This window comes from Phyllobates terribilis, unplaced genomic scaffold, assembly GCF_046119375.1.
Source record: "Phyllobates terribilis strain yellow unplaced genomic scaffold, ASM4611937v1 Scaffold_1__5_contigs__length_1240528914, whole genome shotgun sequence".
Lineage (NCBI taxonomy): Eukaryota > Metazoa > Chordata > Amphibia > Anura > Dendrobatidae > Phyllobates > Phyllobates terribilis.
The window spans coordinates 251,093,057-251,117,334 of record NW_027362761.1 but is presented as its reverse complement, the minus strand read 5'-3'; the positions used below and the strand labels follow the sequence as shown (position 1 = coordinate 251,117,334).

The 24,278-nt window shown below is 47.3% G+C and overlaps 1 protein-coding gene across 2 annotated transcripts in view; it reads right to left on the bottom strand.

Moving 5' to 3' along the window:
- Window positions 1–22,600, bottom strand: part of LOC141256236 (ubiquitin carboxyl-terminal hydrolase CYLD-like) — a 48,355-nt gene extending 25,755 nt beyond the window's left edge. Inside the window, exons 1-8 of one of the 2 annotated variants that reach the window (XM_073671155.1) lie at window positions 22,457–22,600; window positions 18,081–18,578; window positions 16,952–17,249; window positions 13,534–13,599; window positions 11,456–11,724; window positions 9,650–9,818; window positions 9,431–9,572; window positions 8,088–8,210 (exon numbers count right to left, since the gene is read on the bottom strand). In XM_073671155.1, coding sequence (XP_073527256.1) covers window positions 8,088–8,210; window positions 9,431–9,572; window positions 9,650–9,818; window positions 11,456–11,724; window positions 13,534–13,599; window positions 16,952–17,249; window positions 18,081–18,533 — 1,520 coding nt within the window. In that variant the 5' untranslated portion in view covers window positions 18,534–18,578; window positions 22,457–22,600. The remainder of the gene's footprint in view (window positions 1–8,087; window positions 8,211–9,430; window positions 9,573–9,649; window positions 9,819–11,455; window positions 11,725–13,533; window positions 13,600–16,951; window positions 17,250–18,080; window positions 18,579–22,456) is intronic. The other variant, XM_073671156.1, reaches the window with a different exon arrangement.
- Window positions 22,601–24,278: the final 1,678 nt, after the last annotated feature.

The window sequence follows — 24,278 nt, the reverse complement described above, 5'->3', positions numbered from 1 at the left end:
TTGATGCCATCTGTGGTTTTTGACAAATCACAGCTGACATCAACCCCAATTGCCAACGCACCAGTGCAATCGGTAAGAGCCGGGCAATGTGATGTGCAAATTCTGGGGTGCCTGCAGGCTTGTATTTTTAGGCTGGCAAGGGCCCAATAACCAGGGACCTTCCCAGCTTGATGATATGAGCCTACTGCTATCTGTTTTTCCTTTCCTGCTTATCAAAAATAGGGGGCCCCCAAAATTTTTTTTCTCATTCATTAGCTTAAAGGGGTATTCCCATCTCCAAGATCCTATCGCAATATGTAGTAGGTGTAATAATATTAGCAAATACCTCCAATTAGAAATGTAGTACAGTATTTTTGATTTGCCATGTCTTTTACCTCACGTGCGTGCAGGCATTGCAGGACCTTCTAGCTATCCATCTACCCCATATCTATCAATCTATATCTTTGCACATCTAACACCTAAACTTCTGTCATTTCTATTCCGGTACATGTCACACTTTAAATCATCAGTGTGTGGGACGTATTGACATCCGTGCTGCCGGAAAAAAAAAACTGACATGTCTACGTGTGGGTCACACATACGGTCCATGTGAACACACGGCCATATGCGCAGCCCCGTGGATTAGTTGTTTGGGTGTAAGTGTCTCCGGTATATGTGAAAACTGTCACCACACGTACTGGCCTAACAAAGTACAATGTGTCACGAAAAAAAACAATCTCAGAATCATTGGGATACGTTGCTGCAAGTTTTTGAAGCAGTAATTCTAATAATATCAATGTCTGTTTACGTCTACATCAGAGTTATGGTCGGGAAACATGACTGCATCTGTAATTCTTTAATGAACATCGCTATTCCTCCTGTCAAAGTGACAAGCACAGTGACAGACCCCAGGCAATGGCGGCTGTTGTCAGATAGATCCAGCATGCCATCAATTGGTTGGAAAACCAGATATGACAGCACACAGATGAGCTCAGTCTTAGGGAACTCACACATCTCCTGATAAAACTGTGAAATTCTGTATGTTATTATTGGATCTGATACAGGGAGCGATTCTAACAGCATTAGATCTATTTCTATTAGTTGCATTATGTTAGCGTGATATGTAGTTTTACTACCACTTCTTATAGACATAACCTCATATTATAACAGAAGCGCCTTGTTTGCCTAGTGGACCAGAGATAGCTGCTGCAGAAATTGTCAATTTCCCAGCCCAACAAATAAAGCCCCCCTTTTTTTTTAGCCCCTTAACAACCACCGATACGCCTTTTAACGGCGGTCATTAAGAGGCCATATTCCTCAGAGCCGCTTTTAAAGGAAATGTCGTTTTTTTAACACATACCATTGTAGGGCTCTAGAATTGCACTGGACCCACAGGACTGCCGGGATGCAAGACGTCAGAGAACCTAGAAGGGACATAGCACTTTCTAAGACCATGGCCCCACTATCAGTATTCGGTCAGTATTTTTTCTCAGGAGTGGAAGCCAAAACCAGGTGAGGAACAATCAGAGAAAAGTATAATAGAGACAAGTCACCAATTCTGCATTTATCACCCACTCCTGGTTTTGTCTCCCACTCCTGAGAAAAAATACTGACCGAATACTGATAGTGGGGCTGTGGCCTTAGAGATATGGTGGGGAATTTCAGGGCCCTTAACACCTGGTGTTGGATGTTTTCTATTTTACCGCCCGGGAGACGACACTCCTGCACCTCCGAGTCCAACATAAGCCCCAGAAATTCCTATACTTATAGGGGCTCTAACCTTGATTTTTTTAAGGTTCAATACCCAACCTAAAAATTCTAAAGTGGTCATCACCCCCTCTAGCTGGGTCGTGCATTGCTGGGCCGAATTGCCCACTACTAGAAAATCTCCCAAATATGGAACAATTAATACATTATTTTGCCAGAGATGGGCCATGACCTCTGCAATCACTTTGGTGAAGACACGAGGGGCAATAGAGAGGCCGAATGGGAGGGCTCTAAACTGGAAGTGTCTGATTACTCCCCCAATGGCTACCGCAACTCTGAGGTACTACTGGTGTCCTACATGTATGGGTACATGGTACTAAGCATCCTTCAGATCTAAAACTGCGATAAAGCAATCTGGGAAAAGTAATTTTATTGCAGATATTAGAGACTCCATTTTGAAAGGAAGGATTCCTAGGAATATATTAAGACCCTTCAAATTTATTATTGTCCTAAAGGAGCTTAATTAGAAAGGGAGGACTCTTTCACACGTCCTGATATTTCCAGTACTGGAGAAACTAGCATTGGAGATATCCCTGTCCGTGTCTACCTGTGCAGCATACGTGTGGCAACTGTGTGCCACATCACAATAACACGTACCAGCACCTGGGAATCAGCGGTACAGTTAGAGCTGTTCCCAAGCACCGGGTGCTGAAGGAATCTCTAATCACTGTCCCCGGCTTACGCCGCGATCAGCGCCAACAGGGGACAATGTTGAGTTGTATTCTGCCCCCACTGTGTCCAGCAAGTGTAAAAATAAGAATAAAATAAAAAAAATTATACTCCCCTTTACACCCAAATCCCTGAAGCCATTGTCCCCTGTAAAAAATAAAATAAAAAAAACACACTGTCCCACGCTGTAATCCATGTGACTGACAATTCTGCATCAGCGTCTGCGGTGGCTTGAGGTGACTGCACACACTGAGGAGCAGAGAAGAATGCCTCGCTCCAGCGAAAAGGCCCCTGAACTGCGCTGAGCTCACTGAGTGACAGGACACCGCTCAGTAAGCTCAGCCCCAGCCAGGCTTGGATCAAATTTATCCTGAGCTCTCCGCTGAGTGCCAACGACGAGGTTTCCGTGTATATTCCTTAAAACCGCGATTCAGGCAAAACCCCGGACGAAACCATTCACTTATGAGGCAGATGGAGTCACTTTGGACTCTGTTCTGGTCTGTGTTCTGGCCGTGTCCCATCATTTTAGGCGTCTTTTTAGCACACAAGTGTGGGCAGCAACAGATCTATGCACGATTAAAAAGATGGACACTACAGGAGCAGACGCCAAACGGACCCTAAAGTGCCTCCATCAACCTCATTATGGTGGGTGGTTCCGTCTGAATCGCGTTTTTGTGGAATTTATACAGAAACCCCGATGTAAGTTCTCAGCGTAGAACACAAGACTGTGATTCCAGCCTTATTCTGAAAGTGATAGGAAAATATTAAGAACCCCAAAATGTTAGCATAGCTCCCACCCCATCAAATAAAATCCAGTGAATTCTGTGCTCCCAAATCCAAATGCCCCCTCCTTCTGAGCCCCACTGTGCCTAAACCACAGTGAGAGGCCATATGTTTGGCATTATTGTAGTGGGGAGAAAGCACTTAATTTGCAGGGTGCGTGTGAACAGAATCACAAGCTGGGCACAATGTATGGGGGCAGAATGTATAGGCACTAAACTGGCACATTTGCAATTCTCCAGAAAAAGCCTGGCGTGAAAGTTACAAAATAGTCACCGCAAGAGAGGTGCAATTTCTACAATGGGGTCACTTTTGGGGTTTTCTGCTGTTCTGGCACCTTCTGGGCTAAGCAAATGTCACCAGCAAACTACTCTAACAAAACCTGTGGGGTCCAGTTTCACCTATTAACCCTTGTGTACCTGACAAATTTGCAGCAAATATGGGGTACTGTCGCATTCTGGAGAAATTGCATAAAGAATTGTGGGGTTCAATTTCTCCTATTACCCCTCGTGCAAATTATACACTTGGTGCCAAAACAGTATTTTAGTAGAATTTTTTTTTTATGCACAACTAACTAGAAGTTATAAAGTTTTGTGAATCACCTGTAGGTTAAAAGTGTTCAGTACACCCCTAGACTATTTCCTTGAAGGGTCTAGTTTCCAAAATGTGGTCAATTGTGGGGGGTTTCTGATGTTTTCGCATGACTGGGGCTCTCCAAATGCGACATGGCATTCACTATCTATTACTGACAAATAGTGCCTTTTCTTTCCTAGCCCTGCCGTGTGCCCAAACAGAAGTTTTCGACCACTTATGGGGCATCATCACGTTCGGGAGAAATTGCATAACGAATTATGGGGTGCGTTTTCTCCTCTTATCCATAGTGAAAATTACAAATTTGGGGCTAAAAACATTTTCGTGAAACAAATTAAAATTTTCAACATGACGACCTAATGTTATCAAATTCTATGAAATCTCTGTAGGTTCAAAATGCTCACTATACCCCTGGATAAAATCCTTGAGGGGCACAGTCTCCAAAATGGGGTAACTTGTGGAGGGTTTCCATGGTTTAGGCACATCAGGGGCTCTCCAAACGCGACATGATGCCCGCAGACCATTCCATCAAAGTCTGTGTTCCAAAACGTCACGCTTTTCTTTCTGAGCTCTACCATGCGCCCAAACAGTAGTTTTTCGCCACATATGGGGTATCGGTGTACTCAGGAGCAATTGCACAACAAATTTTGGGGTCCATTTTCTCCTGTTACCCTTGTGGAAATAAAATTTTGGGGCTAAAGTAAAATTTTTGAGAAAAAAAAAAAGTAAAAAAACATTCATTTTTTCCTTCCACATTCCAGAACTTGATAGCTTGATATCAGTCTGGTGAGAGCTGTCAGGTTAAGGTCAGGAGACCTACGGCCATTTCATGCTTGGAACATGACGGATGTGTGAATATGACATTACTAACAGCTACAGATCTCTACAAGTAGTAAAGTACAGTACAGACCAAAAGTTTGGACACACCTTCTCATTTAAAGATTTTTCTGTATTTTCAGGACTTTGAAAATTGTACATTCACACTGAAGGCATCAAAACTATGAATTAACACATGTGGAATTATATACTTAACAAAAAAGTGTGAAACAACTGAAAATATGTCTTATATTCTAGGTTCTTCAAAGTAGCCACCTTTTGCTTTGATGACTGATTTGCACACTCTTGGCATTCTCTTGATGAGCTTCAAGAGGTAGTCACCGGAAATGGTTTTCACTTCACAAGTGTCCTCTGTCAGATTTAATAAGTGGGATTTCTTGCCTTATAAATGGGGTTGGGACCATCAGTTGTGTTGTGCAGAAGTCTGGTGGATACACAGCTGATAGTCCTACTGAATAGACTGTTAGAATTTGTATTATGGAAAGAAAAAAGCAGCTAAGTAAAGGAAAACGAGTGGCCATCATTACTTTAAGAAATGAAGGTCAGTCAGTCTGAAAAATTGGGAAAACTTTGAAAGTGTCCCCAAGTGCAGTTGCAAAAACCATCAAGCGCTACAAAGAAACTGGCTCACATGAGGACCGCCCCAGGAAAGGAAGACCAAGAGTCACCTCTGCTTCTGAGGATAAGTTTATCCGAGTCACCAGCCTCAGAAATCGCAAACAGCAGCTCAGATTAGAGACCAGGTCAATGCCACACTGAGTTCTAGCAGCAGACACATCTCTACAACAACTGTTAAGAGGAGACTTTGTGCAGCAGGCCTTCATGGTAAAATAGCTGCTAGGAAACCACTGCTAAGGACAGGCAACAAGCAGAAGAGACTTATTTGGGCTAAAGAACACAAGGAATGGACATTAGACCAGTGGAAATCTGTGCTTTGGTCTGATGAGTCCAAATTTGAGATCTTTGGTTCCAACCACCGTGTCTTTGTGCGACGCAGAAAAGGTGAACGGATGGACTCTACATGCCTGGTTCCCACCGTGAAGCATGGAGGAGGAGGTGTGATGGTGTGGGGGTGCTTTGCTGGTTGGGGATTTATTCAAAATTGAAGGCATACTTAACCAGCATGGCTACCACAGCATCTTGCAGCGGCATGCTATTCCATCCGGTTTGCGTTTAGTTGGACCATCATTTATTTTTCAACAGGACAATGACCCCAAACACACCTCCAGGCTGTGTAAGGGCTATCTGACCAAGAAGGAGAGTGATGGGGTGCTACGCCAGATGACCTGGCCTCCACAGTCACCAGACCTGAACCTAATCGAGATGGTTTGGGGTGAGCTGGACTGCAGAGTGAAGGCAAAAGGGCCAACAAGAGCCAAGCATCTCTGGGAACTCCTTCAAGATTGTTGGAAGACCATTTCCGGTGACTACCTCTTGAAGCTCATCAAGAGAATGCCAAGAGTGTGCAAAGCAGTCATCAAAGCAAAAGGTGGCTACTTTGAAGAACCTAGAATATAAGACATATTTTCAGTTGTTTCACACTTTTTTGTTAAGTATATAATTCCACATGTGTTAATTCATAGTTTTGATGCCTTCAGTGTGAATGTACAATTTTCATAGTCCTGAAAATACAGAAAAATCTTTAAATGAGAAGGTGTGTCCAAACTTTTGGTCTGTACTGTATATTATTACATTTCATATGCTTTCACTCTGCAGTGACAGAACAATGCTGTGGGTTTTTTTTTTTTTTTGAGAGACAACACTAAGGCGATGCAGAACTGCTCCGGATTTTTCCTGAGCGTTTCTGCATCTCCCTGGCAGAAAAAATGCATGCGGATTTTACATGCGTTTTTTCAGCCAGGGACAAGCGTTTGTCACGCGTTTTGCACATGCGATTTCGCATGCGGGTTGACAAGCGCTTTCCACGCGATTTTAGCATCACTTGGAGAAGTGCTTGACAACTTGGTCACACTATATAAATCCATGCAACTGACATGGATTTTATATAGTCTGACCAAGTTAGTTTAAAAAAAAAACAAAAAAAACAAACACACATTATACTCGCCTTCCGATGGCCCCCGGTCTCCCCGGTGGTGTAAAAGGACCTTCCATGACATCATTCAGTCATGTGACAGGTCACGCGACCGCCGACGTCAGCGGTCGCGTGACCTGTCACATGACTGAATGACGTCATGGAAGGTCCTTTTACACCATTGCAAGCCACCAGGGAGCCAAGACGTACCGGATAGAAGACCGCGGGCCATCAGAAGGTGAGTATAATGTTTTGTTGTTTTTTTTTTTTACAGGTACTATGGTATCAGGGTCTGGAGGAGAGTCTCCTCTTCTCCAAACACGGGTACCATCCGCACATTGAATCGCTTAATATCCGCATGTAGTCATGCGGATATTAAGCGATTCAATTGCGGCAAAAACGCCGCGCTTACACAGAATAATTGGTAGTGCTGCGGATTTTTCCGCAGTGATAATCCGCAGCAGAAATTTCCGCAGCATGTGCACAGCACATACGGATTATCATTGGGGAACATTGCAGACCTTCTACCAAGTGTTTAAGCGTTTCTGCGGCGGAATTTCCGCTGCGAAACCGCTTAAAAAACGCATAGTGGGCACACAGCCTAACATACCATTTTAAAAACAGTGTATGAATAAAGAATCTGTCACCAGGTTTGTACTACCTAATCTGAGAGCAGCATCATGTAGAGATAGAGACCCTGATTCCAGCGATGCGTCAATGGGCAGCTTGCTGCAGTTTTGATATAATCATTGTGTTATCAGCAGGAGATTATCACAAGAACACCTCTTGTTATGTAGTCCTCCATGTTCATGAGCTCTGAATAACCCCACCCCCACCACTGATGCACAGTGTATACAGAAAGCTGACAATCAGTGGTGTGGGCAGGTTACACAGAGCTCAGCATTCAGAGAACTGGTAGATCTGCAGAAGAGCTTAGTAAGTGATGCATCGCTAGAATCAGAGTCTTTGCCCCTACATAATACTGCTCTCAGATGGAAAAGCAAAAACATGTTGACAGATTCCCTTCAAGCTGGATTCACACATAGCATTTTGCAAGCAAGCAGTCTCCCTGCCTCTTCATTTTTTCCTGGCATTTTCAACAGCCAGGTTTCACTTTAATATCCAAGTATACAAACAGAATTTTTGTTTGTGCCATTTACAAAACACACCATGCTCTGGGTATGATGCGTTTTCTGTTTTAATCTCTTACAGCCTTTTCTGAATGACTTAACACAAAAATCCAAATAGAAATACTAACATTTAAAAAACAAACTTTTTTTGGTTAACAAAACTCTTGAAAAATCATTTATTCGAAAGTCGAAAAAAAAAAAAAAACACACCACTAAAAATGCTTGAAATTCGTAACATTTTCAATTTTGGTATAAGCATTTAAGAACTCTGAAAAAAAAAGGTGCGTATGATGTGTACTCACTTGCGTAAAGGGTTGACAATTTGAGTGCGCAGCAAATCTCGTGTTTCGGTGTAGGCATCGCTGTCATTCTTGTCTGGGGGACGAAGTAGTATGGTGTCCAGAGAAGAACAACAAGCAAACATGCTGGGACACAATACAACATTACTAGCTATTCAGTACTGTAAAGGGTGCTTAAATGCATTAGCTCAAAATTCTACATACAAAACTGCATCAAAAACTATTAGGTTATGCACAACTACAGAAGAGATTTTATTTAATTGCGGGGAGAAAAAAAAACACACCACAAAACTAACGGGTGAATGGGTCCTAATAACAAGTATAGAAGTATAAGGCTAGGGCTACATGGTGACATTTGTCAGATGACGAGGAAATCTGTCACATTCCAACATCAAATCTCATGATCTCTTCTGGTGTCGCATTGTGACTTCCTGCGACAGTCGCATGTTTCCAAATGTTTTGGATTTTATGCCACTGGTCGAGAGTTGCATGCCACTCATTTGCCATAGGCTTCAATGCAAGTCAAATGCAAATTGGCAATTTTTTAAAAGAAAAAAAATAAAAGCTTAAAAATAGTCATTTTTGGTTGTGGAAATTGCTGTCGCGTGACACAACATGTAGTCCCAGCCTACATCATAAGAATAATTTTTGGAATTTTTGATTTCCCGGGTTATGTTCTTTTAGCAACTGTGCGTGAACATTTCTATAAACCAATAAATTCATTTCTACTGGAATAGCACATCCATTACATTAGGATAAAGAACTCTAGACAGTCCATTTAGGAAAATATAGCAGCAGTGTATAAAAATGTAATACTGTTAAAAGCAAAGTCACCGCATAATGTAAAAGCAATTCATAGTTTGTCTAAACCTGAATTATTGATAAAGGCCTTAGCAATGATCTAAAATCCATTATTTGTTGTAAGCATAGTCGTTCTGTGCACCCTTGGCGTGCACCTTCCCACCTTTGTTTTCCATCTATCTTAAACCCCTTTGGCTTGATGGACAGCTGTGACTTTCCAGGAGCCAGAGATAAACGGACAACAAGTAGGTGGGAAGGTGCGCTGAACTGTTTGACTATGGCAAAGGTACACCGAGTGCCTGTGCTTGGTTTGAACAGTCATTCTGCACACTGATGAGCTGTGGAGCATGGATTCTGATCTGGGGCGCACTAGAAGAGAAATGTTGTGGGCAGGACACAATGCTCATATATCAAACATCCAACAATGATCGTGGATATTATAATGTACGTCAATTACAGTCAGCGACTGAATCTTATGCACGATATAAAGAAATAAGGTCTGTAATGAATACAAGATCAAGATGTATGGGAGCGTCATTCCTTACCAGAAAAGTGTTGCGTCTAAATAGCAGGAATTGCAGTGTCCTTGTATTCCTTTTTTCCAACCTGTCAGACGTTCTACTGCTTCCCTGTCCATGACCGGTGGAGTGTTTTCTTCGACACATTTACTGCTGTAGTCACGAAATGCTAAGACGAATAAATGAAATGAAACTACCTGCCAAAACTCCCACCCCCTTTCTTTGGCAGCCCAGCACAATGCTTACCAATAGAGTTACACTTTTGGATACGATTGGTTGGTCCATTCAAGGAGTAGAAGCGGGAATCTGGGCGGCAGTTACGTAATTTCACAAACAAAGCCTTATTGGGTCCACACTGAAAATAGCGGCTCCCTCGGAATGTCCCATCTGTGTACGCAGAAGGACGTTCCTCATCCTGATGGGAAAATTATGGGAATTTACATTGCAAGTAATGTTTTTGATATTCCAAGAAGCATTGATGCCTATACATTCAGTCAGTTATGTAAAAAGTTAATGAAGCATTAAAATGTTTATAAGTTCCAAGTTTTGGATATTTTGTATGGCATGTCTGCACAGAATATCACCGGGCTTCAGTCTGAGAACATATGCATTGGAAGGATCAAAAGTGCGCCTTTGGCCTTGATCATTGTACCTTTGAAAGAAGGCTCAAAGTATGAAAAGAGCCTTAGTTTATGGTCAGACCTCATCATAATAGACTGGATCTACCGAAATAAAAATATATTACCTTTGTGACCAGCTGTAAATGTCAGCACTTATATGGGTTGGCCCATGAATAACATTTATCATAGGAAAGGAGACAAGTGATCTCTCGGCGCCCCATCACTGCGACCGCCACCAGTCAAGGTATGTAGGAAGTTTCTAACATCCCTGGACAGTCTGTAAAATTAGGGGACTGTTTTCTTGTGTTGTGATTTTAATGAAGCTAGAGGAGTTTATGTCTTATTGTGATCAGCACTGGACAGTTCACAGTGAATGCTGCTAATATGTCAATAGTCTGGGCTTTAGATATGCCTCACCTAGAACAGCGTTCCTCAACTCCAGTCCTCAAGGCCCACCAACTGATCAGGTTTTCAGAATTTCCATAGTATTTCCCAGGTCACCTCTGCAATATTAAGGAAATCCTTAAGACATAATCTGTTGGCGGGCCTTAAATTACTGGAGTTGAGGAACACAGATCTAGAACATTTGATTATTATGGTTTTCCATAAATAGTAGCCACCCATGTTTTTTTTTAGATAAGTTGATATAGAAACAAGAGAAATAATTAGGTTGAACATCACCTCAGCCAAATATCACCCTCAATACACACTAGATAGCTGTCAGCCGAACAATGGTTTGGGTGATCATTTGGCTAGCAGCTACTGTAGCTCTCCTGACTCCTCCATATACAGGAGCATTTGGTTCTGCCCTGCTCCTATGTTCTCAATTACATAGTCGCTGCCAGCTTCATCATCTGTCGGAAGAGTCCCATACAAATGAGACGATCGGCCATGCGGGTTTGATCACGGTCAGTCTAATGTGTATAGGGGCCTAAATTCCCCCTTTCTTGTGTGAAGTTTATGAACCTTATCCACACTCCAGCAGATAAGTGATGCCTTAAATTGGTAGGTAACAGCTCCCATACACATTAGACCTATGTCAGCCGAACCCAACGGGTTCAGACAATAATCTAATGTCTATAGGGGCCCTGGATAAGCTTCCTTTGCCAACATCCATCTCATGTGTAAGGCAGTTTTAAGCCGACCATACACCCTTGGCCCAGTATCAAAATTGAATGTGATCAGTGCAAAGTCCACATGAAGTTTACACATTCTCATTGTGCTTGTACAGATTTTCTCCTATGTTCCACAAACCGTAATATTCCAGTAGGTATTTTATTTTATCTAAGAACATCTCACATGCATTACAAGTTCACTGGACATAATGACAACAGTCTTATTTTCACTTTGAGGCAACATCTTGATGATCTATATGAAAGATCTAATCTCTTTTTACAACCACACAATTAAGAAGTTACATTAATTATTTTACCATTTCAAGTCCTGCAATAAGTTCTGGACAGTCTGGTATACGTCCGATCCACCGGATAACGCCATATATTGGAGGATCATTTACTTCAACCATGGAATTGAGCTCAAGCCCTTTACTTAGTGTCTCATCTTCAACAGATGGACTAGAGGGGCTACAACTCCTGGGAGGACAGTAGAGACTAGATGGTGGATGATCTTCTCCAAGCCGATTCAGGTTTTGTGCCTCCTCTTCTTCAGGAGGGTCAGTCAAAGGTTGTGGGTCATCCTGAGCTGAAAATAAATATTTAGTTCACGGTCTACTTGGTCACATATATGTGGATCGTAGCTGAATAAACATTTCTGTTGTAAGTTTTTCTGTGTACTGGCTTTCGGTTAGATTTCAGGGCTTGCAAACATGTATCATTTAAGCTACACTTCATATGCAAATTGCCTCTTCAGAGAGGAAGAGGACTTGAACTCTATAGAGCCACCTGTTGGATACAGCAATCCTACAAGTCACTATCAACACTTTAACGAGCCTTGTAATAGGACTTGGGGTAAAAGCAAAATCAATCTCAGTTTGGTGTTTTGGGGTATTGCCCCTTGTCAGTGCAAAGTATGAGAGCTTCTCACCTGACCAAATCAGTTCTCATACTTTTCCCTGATGAGGGGCAATACCCTGAAACACCGTGTCTGCAAATTGAGGTTCTGATTTGGCTTTTATCTTAAATCATATTACAAGGTTCGTTAAAGTGTTGATAGTGACTTATAAGATTGCTGCTTTCAACATGTGGCGCTATAGGGTTCAAGTCCTCTTCCTCTCTGAAGAGGCAATTTGAATATTAAATTTCCCAGAGGAGCATTGCACGGCGAATAAGCCTCCTTACAATGGCAATTGAGGAAGATTTTCCTTATCAAATAGAACGATGAATCTTTTCATATAGAAACAAACTTAAAAAGGTGTTGTCCCACGAACAAAGTACATTTTAATTAATAGATCTTAGAACAAAATAAACACAATCACAAATGGGGCATACTGGAATAACAATGTTATGTAAGAGCAGTAAAAAGCATATAACCCAATGGCCTAATTTAAATATGTAATAAAGAATAAAAAAAAAAAAAAACCTTGATACAGATAAAGTATGATGCCAACAAAATTGGCCGCCAAACACTAAGATACACCCACACTGAATTCCTCCACAGTACCCTCCACATGCACATTATGGTTTACCCCCTCCAACAAATCCCCCCCAGCATAGTATGGTGACCCCATCACAGTGTGATTCCCCAACCGTGATCCCCACACAGCACTCCAAACTGTATAAAAGGGATCCCACATAGTCCTCCATACAGTATAATGGGCCCTGCATTGACTTCCATACAGTATAATAGGTCCCACATAGACCTCCATGCAGTAAAATAGTCCCACATACTCCTCCATACAGTATCATGGGCCTCGCATAAAAAAAAAAAAAAAAAAAAAAGATACTTACCTCTCTCCGGTCATGGTAACTTCAGCACTGCTCGGCACAGCGGGCATGTTTTAACGATGTCATCGCCCCTGCTGCGCTGAGACGTCACACGCAGAGGGAGAATGATGGTGGACGTAGAATCAGCTGGTGCTCCCTCTTTCATTATTGCTTTTAACTGTATCGCCATCCACACATTGATATGTGAGCTTTAAAGCCTGCAAGCATTGCTCTGAAACGACCTGGATCACAGGCTTCATTGTTCCTGCACTCCTCTTGATGCTGCACAGTAAAGCCTTTAACTGCGGCATTGGAGAGCTCAGAGTCTGGGACAGCAGCACAACTGTGCCGGTAGCCCTAACTGTGAATCCTTAGGAGCACATTGCCCCACTGGCAAGCAGGAAGCCGGGTGGCAGGGGGTGGTGTGCTCTTGGGAGAATGATAACCCCTTTAATGATTCACAAATGCAAAGTAGTTCCATTTAAAAAACATTAGAAATAATAGACACGCGTTTTCTGTCATCACTCATGTTTTTCTTTTATGAACAAGTACACATCTTACAAAATTGGCCATGGGGAATGAAAAGTTAGGCGCACAACCGTATATCCCTTCTCAGGTTAATACATACCTTGCAAGTGTTCTTCTGGAGCACTACGCTTCACATTCCTTTCTTCTCCTGATGGCAGCACATCTGCTGAAATAAGGCCAAACATCACCCATGTATAGCACCACTAGTGTATTACTGGCTGCATATACTGTATCAGCTAATTAATCATTTGGTATGATCTCCAAAAATACCATGATATTATGGCTGGCACATATATTCACATATCTACATAGAGAGACACATGGAATGGCACTCTTCTCTGTGGACTGTGCACACCTTGGATGACGCAGACTATTTCTATCGTGCTGTGTTTGCATTGATTTTCCTATTTTTGTAGTGTCATTTATCTGCTCTTCCAAATAATGAAAACACAAAAGGTGCATAATGAGGGTATTTTACAATTCAAATGCCAATCTAGACACGGAGCTGTAGACTCTAATCATCGCATAATTCATAGCATGTGAATAAATCACTGATTACCAATTAGATAAGCAATAACCGGATGAAATGTAATCTTGGTGGTGCAGGAACATTTTCATTAGAAATACAAAGAGAACATTGCCTAGAAGCCTAGTCTTCAGGAACGGATTTCTATTTTAAACTGCCTTCGTATACAACAACCTAGAAAAGGGTCCTGTCGTTTTAAAAAAAATGCATTTATATTTTAGACTAGCGGTCTAAAATATATCCACGTAAATGCCGGGAGCCAAGCGTTCCCAAAAGAGCATAGCCTAGAGTATCACTGCACCAGCTTTCCTTCTTCCCAAGCAGGGCTGTGGAGTTGGTAAGCCAGACCTCAGACACCTCAATTTCCATGACACCGACTCCCTCATACATGGCTCATGTTTAAGTGATAAATTTACTGTAGCACAGATTCATCTCAGCTAAAAGTCTAGACCCTTAGATCAGGAATAGGGCAGACATTTATAGGACATTTCACAACTTTCCCAAATTCTTATGAAAAAATATTCCCCACAAACTGCATTGAATTACTTTACAATTTATTATATAGTTCAGGAGTTGGAGTCGGTCCATTTTATTCCGACTCCACATAGTCATCTCTTCCCCAGGTAAGCTACGCACAGTGCACCAAGTCATATACATGATGGAGAAGAAAAGGTATTTATAAAGACAAGACTAACTAATTCCATCGTCTCATGGTCCAGTTGTGATACTCACATGACCATTGTAGTCATTTTCAGCTGTGGACAGGGGTGAGCATGGGCACTGCGTGATTGCCATCTAGGCAAGCCCCATATTTAGTCATCTTTCTTATTATTGGCTTTAATGTTATGGCTGATCAGTGTAGGGTAAATGTGCAATATTCAACAGCGTTAATTGCATACAGCAAAATAGACAAATTTTGGCAGCATCAGAAAGTGCGTAATAGCAATGGACTACTGTTTTGGACATTAGACAACATTGTTTCTTCATCTTCCAAAGCTGGGTCAGACAATGTAGTCTTCCTATTAATAATTTTACTGGCGCCATAAGAGTAAGGATTAGTTAGGGAAAACTCCTATAGATAATACACCTTACAAACAAAAAGAAAACTGGAGCCAAACATCCCACGATGTAAAGAAACATTGTCAAAATTGTTCGATTAAAAAAATATATATGTTTTTATTGATACATAAACATTAAAAATCTTCAAAGTTCAGAAAATACTACATACTATAAATTGTACGATAATGACACAAGAAAAAGTGTATGACAATCACAGGCTAAGCATATGTATCTTTCCAAGTGGAAAAATTGGGTAGCATGTAAATGGATATGGTGATCACTTATTGTAAGTATCTCTCCCCAAATGGACTATATAAGACCATGTCCTATGGCCGCCATAAACCCAGTTTCATGGTATGGGATGTGGACTGGAGTGAAAATGTTGTTACCTCCAATATTAACAATAGCAGATGCCTGTATATGTGTGTATCGATCCACTAATAATAATGGGCCATCAATGAAACTAAAGGCCAAACGTACCATGAGATCCAGACATGCTTACCTATAATGGTAAATTCCTCCTGCGTGTCAGACTGCCCCGATGCGCATTTCGGATTCCTTGCTTCCTCAAGGGACCTTGATGGCCCATTATTATTAGTGGATCGATACACACATATACAAGCATCTGCTATTGTTAATATTGGAGGAAACAACATTTTCACTCCAGTCCACATCCCATACCATGAAACTGGGTTTATGGTGGCCACAGGACACGGTCTTATGTAGTCCATTTGGGGAGAGATACTTACAATAAGTGATCACCATATCCATTTACATGCTACCCAATTTTTCCACTTGGAAAGATACATATACTTCGCCTGTGATTGTCATACACTTTTTCTTGTGTCATTATCGTACAATTTATAGTATGTACTATTTTCTGAACTTGAAGATTTTTAATGTTTATGTATCAATAAAAACATATATATTTTTTAATCAAACAATTTTGACAATGTTTCTTTACATCGTGGGATGTTGGGCTCCAGTTTTCTTTTTGTTTGTAAAATGTAGTCTTCCTGCAGTCATACGTTCCTCCCTTCCTTCTGCCTCTGGCAATTTGTAAGTTGGCAAGAAAGGGCAGACATTGAGAAATAATACAAGATCACAGAATCAGACTACATAAAGTGTTAGCTTAGCTTTCTAGCCACTCAATTCTTTTTACCTAATCAGTCCTGCTTTAAAGGATGAGGACAACTTTGGGCAATTTTACTTAAATTCGGGTAATTTTGGCTGGAAGGTATTTTCTTGCAGTAGGGCTTCTTTTTATAGTGGTCCATCTGTCTTCTACAGCTTCTATGTATCACCTCCAGAATGAATTAAATGTGAAATCCATCAATGAGCTGGTCTATAACAGGTCTGGTCTGCAGCACTTGTCTCTCCTGTTCTGAACAATCTTCAAAACGGATTTATAACCAATAAATCAGCTTAGAAGATTACACCAGAATAGAACTAAGGGACAGACTCTGCTGTTAATAAGAGCTCACTGGAGGCTACAGAATATACCCTAAATGTCTACTAGGTGGGCATTTCTGACCTCTCATTCTGCAAGCCAAGGCCGCTACTGATAGGGGGAACACAAAAAGAAAGATGGCCGTCAAAGCTATATCACTTCTCTGTACAGGCGGCGAGAGTGGGCGGTCACGTGACCGCAAGTATGTGGCTTGATTACATGTGATCACAAGTCAACTAGACATGCTCAATTCACTTGTATTCACTGCGAACGTCTAGTCTGCAAATCGCTTACATTCGGGCACGTGACCTCCCTCACTGCCAACACCGGAGAATCCTGATAGTGTGCGGTGTGACATATAGTGACTGCAGACTTAGCAAAAGACTGGATAACCCCTTTAATGATGGAGATGGAAGCACTCCTTGAAGGTAAAACACTAAAATAGTGTAAAAATATCTTATTGTAAATATAGTAACTGGTTACCATTTTCTTGATGTTTCTCGCCATTTCTCTGTGGACTTTCCTGCCTCACTCCACGTGACATAAATATTAATGGTTTAGTGCGTGGCTCTTGATAGTTTCTGGTTTTGGTTCTTAAAACGGACTCTTCTTGTCCTCCAGGAGTCTTCTCATCTATTTTTCCTGATTGCCTTACAGCGTGTTCAGTCCAATCCTTCTCCAACCTGCTTCCTGACACAAAGACCCCGCAATTCTCATCACAATGAAAGAATCTCTGACCGCGAAATGATCCGTCTGTGAAGCCTTTCCCCACTGCAGACCCCTAATATGCAAAATAAATCAACATAACTTCAGAATGGACAAAGACCATACAAATTTATTGCACGACTGAGACCAAGGGCCCCCAAAGGACCCCATTCACTTATGAACCTGTCGGGTTCCAATAAGGTGTCTGTCATTTTAACGTGGAAATGTAGGATTGCATGCAGTGGTATTTTTTCAGTGAAATAACAAACTTTTAAACTGAGGATGCAAGTGAGGCCTACAATGATTGTTAAAAGGAGTTTTCCAATTTTAGAAAAGTGGCCCCCAAATATTTGTTAAGATAAAATAAAGTAAGACAGTACTCACCCTTTCATGGTCCGGCACCACCTTTCAGCAGCTGCTCCAATCTCTGCTTTCGCTGCAGGGGTGATGTCACGGCTACAGCGCACATTACCACTGAGGCCAATCATTGAGCCTGCGCTGTCTACACTGGCAGGGTTGCTGAACTCAGTGATTGGCTGCAGTGGTGATGCTCGTTGCAGATGTTAGCACTACAGCAAAAACACAAAACCAGAGCAACGACGGAGCTCGAATGCCGCATCATCTTTTGCCCATGGGGCATCCGATGCTCCACTATTTCTGGTAGCCCCATAGAGATTGAACAGAGCGGCGGTCAGGTATCCGAACAACCACTTAATTTTATAAGGAGGATAAAGGTATGCCACTGGAGATAAATTGTCAGTCTGCTGATCAGTGCAGGTCCTAGCGGGTGGAAACCGACCAATCAGTAAGTAATCACCTATTCTGTGGATAGGTTATAACTTGTTTCTACTAGACAACCCCTTTAACATTGCCTAATCGATTACTGTGTTATGGATGTATGGCTTACCATAAGCTGCACTCCAAAAAAGATCTCTTGTTCATTATTGACAGATCCTTTGTAACAAAGTACACCTCTTTCTTTGCGACCACTGGATGATTTGACTTGGACCCGGACATAATCCCCAGTTTTTAAGAGCATTACTTCCTTCAGTCTTTTATGGTCCATATAAAAGGTATATCTCTCTTCTGTGTCCGTGACTGCCAGTAGTGTCCTCCATGTCAGGGCTCCGATCTCTTGTACCGACGCTGGATCTACACTAACCACTTTATCAGTTTCATACACTCTGAGCCAAAGAAAGGGGGCATGGAGCCGAGAATTATCTGTCCTGGGGAGATGGGAGGGAGGAGCTGCCATCAATGTTAGTAGACGCCCTCTCTCCACTCGGTCTTTTTTCCCATCAGGATTTTGGAGAACTGATGAGAAGTTACAGGCAGCAATATATAAATTTGGAGAGGACATTTCACTTCAGCTTCTTCAAAAGGTGAATCAAAGAGAACAGGAAATCTGAAAGAGTAATGAAAAGAAATAGATGAAGCTATTTGATCAATAAAAGGGTCTTTTCCATAAGAGTCCCATACACTCAAATAGCTTTATGTATATGGCCCTGCAGGTAATGAACAGATTGTGAATGGGACACGTGGAACCTGCTAAGGGTCTATACTGATTCTACACAGAAGAATTTCCAGAGAGATTCTGTGAGAAAAATCCAACGTGCTCCAACACATCCTATTACTTCCAAAGGTTATACAGTGTCAGACTGAAGTACGAAGGGCTCACCAGTAACACTGGTTCTTAGGGCCCACTCTTCAGCTACATGCTAATATTATTTGCTAGGTATAAGAAGTTACTGTGTGGTTTTATGGAAGTTCAGCCTATGCTTACAGAAAATAATAAAATGGGTAGATTGTTAAATAAACAAGATACTCTCTGCTGTCTTTATCTGAAATAAGTGTACTGTGCCAGACAATGGGCATGTGGGGGACCCACCCGCGGAGGGGCATGAGGCGCGCTACGCACGGCCCGCGGGGGGGAGTGAGGCGCACTACGCACGGCCCGCGGGGGGAGTGAGGCGCAGTACGCACGGCCCGCGGGGGGGAGTGAGGCGCAGTACGCACGGCCCGCGAGGGGGAGTGAGGCGCACTACGCACGGCCCGCGAGGGGGAGTGAGGCGCACTACGCACGGCCCGCGGGGGGGGAGTGAGGCGCACTACGCACGGCCCGCGGGGGGGGGGGGGGGGAGTGAGGCGCACTACGCACGGCCCGCGGGGGGGGGGGGGGGGGGGAGTGAGGCGCACTACGCACGGCCCGCGGGGGGGGGGGGGAGTGAGGCGCACTACGCACGGCCCGCGGGGGGGGGGGGGGGAGTGAGGCGCACTACGCACGGCCCGCGGGGGGGGGAGTGAGGCGCACTACGCACGGCCCGCGGGGGGGGGGAGTGAGGCGCACTACGCACGGCCCGCGGGGGGGGGGGGGGGGGGGAGTGAGGCGCACTACGCACGGCCCGCGGGGGGGGGGGGAGTGAGGCGCACTACGCACGGCCCGCGGGGGGGAGTGAGGCGCACTACGCACGGCCCGCGGGGGGGGGGGGGAGTGAGGCGCACTACGCACGGCCCGCGGGGGGGGGGGGGGAGTGAGGCGCACTACGCACGGCCCGCGGGGGGGGGGGAGTGAGGCGCACTACGCACGGCCCGCGGGGGGGGGGAGTGAGGCGCACTACGCACGGCCCGCGGGGGGGGAGTGAGGCGCACTACGCACGGCCCGCGGGGGGGGAGTGAGGCGCACTACGCACGGCCCGCGGGGGGGGAGTGAGGCGCACTACGCACGGCCCGCGGGGGGGGAGTGAGGCGCACTACGCACGGCCCGCGGGGGGGGAGTGAGGCGCACTACGCACGGCCCGCGGGGGGGGAGTGAGGCGCACTACGCACGGCCCGCGGGGGGGGGAGTGAGGCGCACTACGCACGGCCCGCGGGGGGGGGAGTGAGGCGCACTACGCACGGCCCGCGGGGGGGGAGTGAGGCGCACTACGCACGGCCCGCGGGGGGGGAGTGAGGCGCACTACGCACGGCCCGCGGGGGGGGGAGTGAGGCGCACTACGCACGGCCCGCGGGGGGGGGAGTGAGGCGCACTACGCACGGCCCGCGGGGGGGGGGAGTGAGGCGCACTACGCACGGCCCGCGGGGGGGGGAGTGAGGCGCACTACGCACGGCCCGCGGGGGGGGGAGTGAGGCGCACTACGCACGGCCCGCGGGGGGGGGAGTGAGGCGCACTACGCACGGCCCGCGGGGGGGGGAGTGAGGCGCACTACGCACGGCCCGCGGGGGGGGAGTGAGGCGCACTACGCACGGCCCGCGGGGGGGGAGTGAGGCGCACTACGCACGGCCCGCGGGGGGGGAGTGAGGCGCACTACGCACGGCCCGCGGGGGGGGAGTGAGGCGCACTACGCACGGCCCGCGGGGGGGGAGTGAGGCGCACTACGCACGGCCCGCGGGGGGGGGGGGGGAGTGAGGCGCACTACGCACGGCCCGCGGGGGGGGGAGTGAGGCGCACTACGCACGGCCCGCGGGGGGGGGAGTGAGGCGCACTACGCACGGCCCGCGGGGGGGGGAGTGAGGCGCACTACGCACGGCCCGCGGGGGGGGGAGTGAGGCGCACTACGCACGGCCCGCGGGGGGGGGAGTGAGGCGCACTACGCACGGCCCGCGGGGGGGGGAGTGAGGCGCACTACGCACGGCCCGCGGGGGGGGGAGTGAGGCGCACTACGCACGGCCCGCGGGGGGGGGAGTGAGGCGCACTACGCACGGCCCGCGGGGGGGGGAGTGAGGCGCACTACGCACGGCCCGCGGGGGGGGGAGTGAGGCGCACTACGCACGGCCCGCGGGGGGGGGAGTGAGGCGCACTACGCACGGCCCGCGGGGGGGGGAGTGAGGCGCACTACGCACGGCCCGCGGGGGGGGAGTGAGGCGCACTACGCACGGCCCGCGGGGGGGGAGTGAGGCGCACTACGCACGGCCCGCGGGGGGGGAGTGAGGCGCACTACGCACGGCCCGCGGGGGGGGAGTGAGGCGCACTACGCACGGCCCGCGGGGGGGGAGTGAGGCGCACTACGCACGGCCCGCGGGGGGGGAGTGAGGCGCACTACGCACGGCCCGCGGGGGGGGAGTGAGGCGCACTACGCACGGCCCGCGGGGGGGGGAGTGAGGCGCACTACGCACGGCCCGCGGGGGGGGGAGTGAGGCGCACTACGCACGGCCCGCGGGGGGGGAGTGAGGCGCACTACGCACGGCCCGCGGGGGGGGGAGTGAGGCGCACTACGCACGGCCCGCGGGGGGGGAGTGAGGCGCACTACGCACGGCCCGCGGGGGGGGAGTGAGGCGCACTACGCACGGCCCGCGGGGGGGGAGTGAGGCGCACTACGCACGGCCCGCGGGGGGGGAGTGAGGCGCACTACGCACGGCCCGCGGGGGGGGAGTGAGGCGCACTACGCACGGCCCGCGGGGGGGGGAGTGAGGCGCACTACGCACGGCCCGCGGGGGGGGAGTGAGGCGCACTACGCACGGCCCGCGGGGGGGGAGTGAGGCGCACTACGCACGGCCCGCGGGGGGGGAGTGAGGCGCACTACGCACGGCCCGCGGGGGGGGGAGTGAGGCGCACTACGCACGGCCCGCGGGGGGGGAGTGAGGCGCACTACGCACGGCCCGCGGGGGGGGGAGTGAGGCGCACTACGCACGGCCCGCGGGGGGGGAGTGAGGCGCACTACGCACGGCCCGCGGGGGGGGAGTGAGGCGCACTACGCACGGCCCGCGGGGGGGGAGTGAGGCGCACTACGCACGGCCCGCGGGGGGGGAGTGAGGCGCACTACGCACGGCCCGCGGGGGGGGAGTGAGGCGCACTACGCACGGCCCGCGGGGGGGGGAGTGAGGCGCACTACGCACGGCCCGCGGGGGGGGAGTGAGGCGCACTACGCACGGCCCGCGGGGGGGGGAGTGAGGCGCACTACGCACGGCCCGCGGGGGGGGAGTGAGGCGCACTACGCACGGCCCGCGGGGGGGGGAGTGAGGCGCACTACGCACGGCCCGCGGGGGGGGAGTGAGGCGCACTACGCACGGCCCGCGGGGGGGGAGTGAGGCGTGCTACGTACAGTTCATAACTCTACACGTCATGAGACAGATGCGAGGTTCCTCTCAGAGAAGCACTTCCCTTTCTGACAGCAGCTCGCAGTAACTCAGGAAGGATATTCCGGCCTGCAAACTGTGGTGTGACTACAACTCCCAGCATGCTTTGCCATTGTAGTATAACTGGGGCTGGAGGGACACAGACCACCACTTTGTACACTGCTCACTAAGTTCCCGTCTCATGAGGACAGTGCAGCACAGCCCACTCACCTTCAGGAGAGTCTGCGGCTCCAGCACATCCCAGCAAGCAGAGGAGAAAACTTCCTCACACTCTAAGCTCCAAAACGGGACTTTTACTATAAGGAAGTGTGCGAGAGGAAGCTGGCAGCTCAGGCAGCCAATCAGCGGTAAGCAGGAAGTGGGAGAACCAATCACTTAGCAGAGAGGGCGGGATGGGAAAGTCCCAATTTGTGTCAAACAGAAGGTATATTAGTGTGTACTTTCCTGGCTAGGCTGTGGAGTGTATTATCCACCTGTCCCGAGTGGTCTGTGGAGTGTATTATCCACCTGTCCCGAGTGGTCTGTGGAGTGTATTATACACCTGTCCGAGTGGTCTGTGGAGTGTATTATACACTTGTCCCGGGTGGTCTGTGGAGTGTATTATACACCTGTCCCAGGTGGTCTGAGGAATGTATTACACTCCACAGACCACTCATGACAGGTGTATAATAGACTCCACAGACCACTCATGACAGGTGTATAATACACTCCACAGACCACCCGGGACAGGTGCATAATACACTGTACAGACCATTTGGGACAGATGGATAATACACTGTACAGCCCACCCAGGACAGGTGTATAACACACTCCACAGACAACCCAGGACAGGTGTATAATACAATCCACAGACCATTCGGGACAGGTGTATAATACACTCCACAGACCACCCAGGACAGGTGTATATTATGCACCTGTCCCGAGTGGTCTGTGGAATGTATTATACACCTATCCCGGGTGGTCTGTGGAGTGTATTATCCATCTGTCCCGAATGGTCTGTGGGGCGTATTATACACCTTTCCTGGGTGGTCTGTGGAGTATATAATCCATCTGTCCTGATTGGTCTGTGGGATGTATTATACACCTGTCCTGGGTGGTCTGTGGAGTGTATTATACACCTGTCCAGAGTGGGCTGTGGAGCTTATTATACACCTGTCCCGAGAGGTCTGTGGTCTATATTATCCATCTGCCCCAAGTGGTCTGTGGAGTGTATTGAACACCTGCCCTGGGTGGTCTGTGGAGTGTATAATACACTTGTCCCGAGTGGGCTGTGGAGTGTATTATACATTTGTCCTGACTGGGCTGTGGAGTGTTTTATACACCTGTCATGAGAGGGCTGTGGAGCGTATTATACACCTGTCCCGAGTGGTCTGGGGAGTGTATAATCTATCTGTTCTGAGTGGTGTGTGGAGTGTATTATACACTTGTCCCGGGTGGTCTGTGGAGTGTATTATCCATCTGTCCCGAATGGTCTGTGGGGTTTATTATACACCTGTCCTGGGTGGTCTGTGGAGTGTATAATCCATCTGTCCCGAGTGGTATGTGGGGTGTATTATACACCTATCCTGATTGGGCTGTGGAGCGTATTATACCCCTGTCCCGAGTGGGCTGTGGAGTGTATTATCCATCTATCCCGAGTGGGCTGTGGAGTGCATAATCCATCTGTCCCAAATGGTCTGTGGAGTGTATTATACATCTGTCCCGAGAGGGCTGGGCAGTGTATAATACACCTGTCCCGAGTAGGCTGTGGAGTGTATTATACACCTGTCCTGGGTAGTCTGTGGAGTGTATAATCCATCTGTCCCGAGTGGTATGTGGGGTGTATTATACACCTATCCTGATTTGGCTGTGGAGCGTATTATACCCCTGTCCCGAGTGGGCTGTGGAGTGTATTATCCATCTATCCCGAGTGGGCTGTGGAGTGTATAATCCATCTGTCCCAAATGGTCTGTGGAGTGTATTATACACCTGTCCCGAGAGGGCTGGGGAGTGTATTATACACCTGTCCTGGGTGGTCTGTGGAGTGTATTAT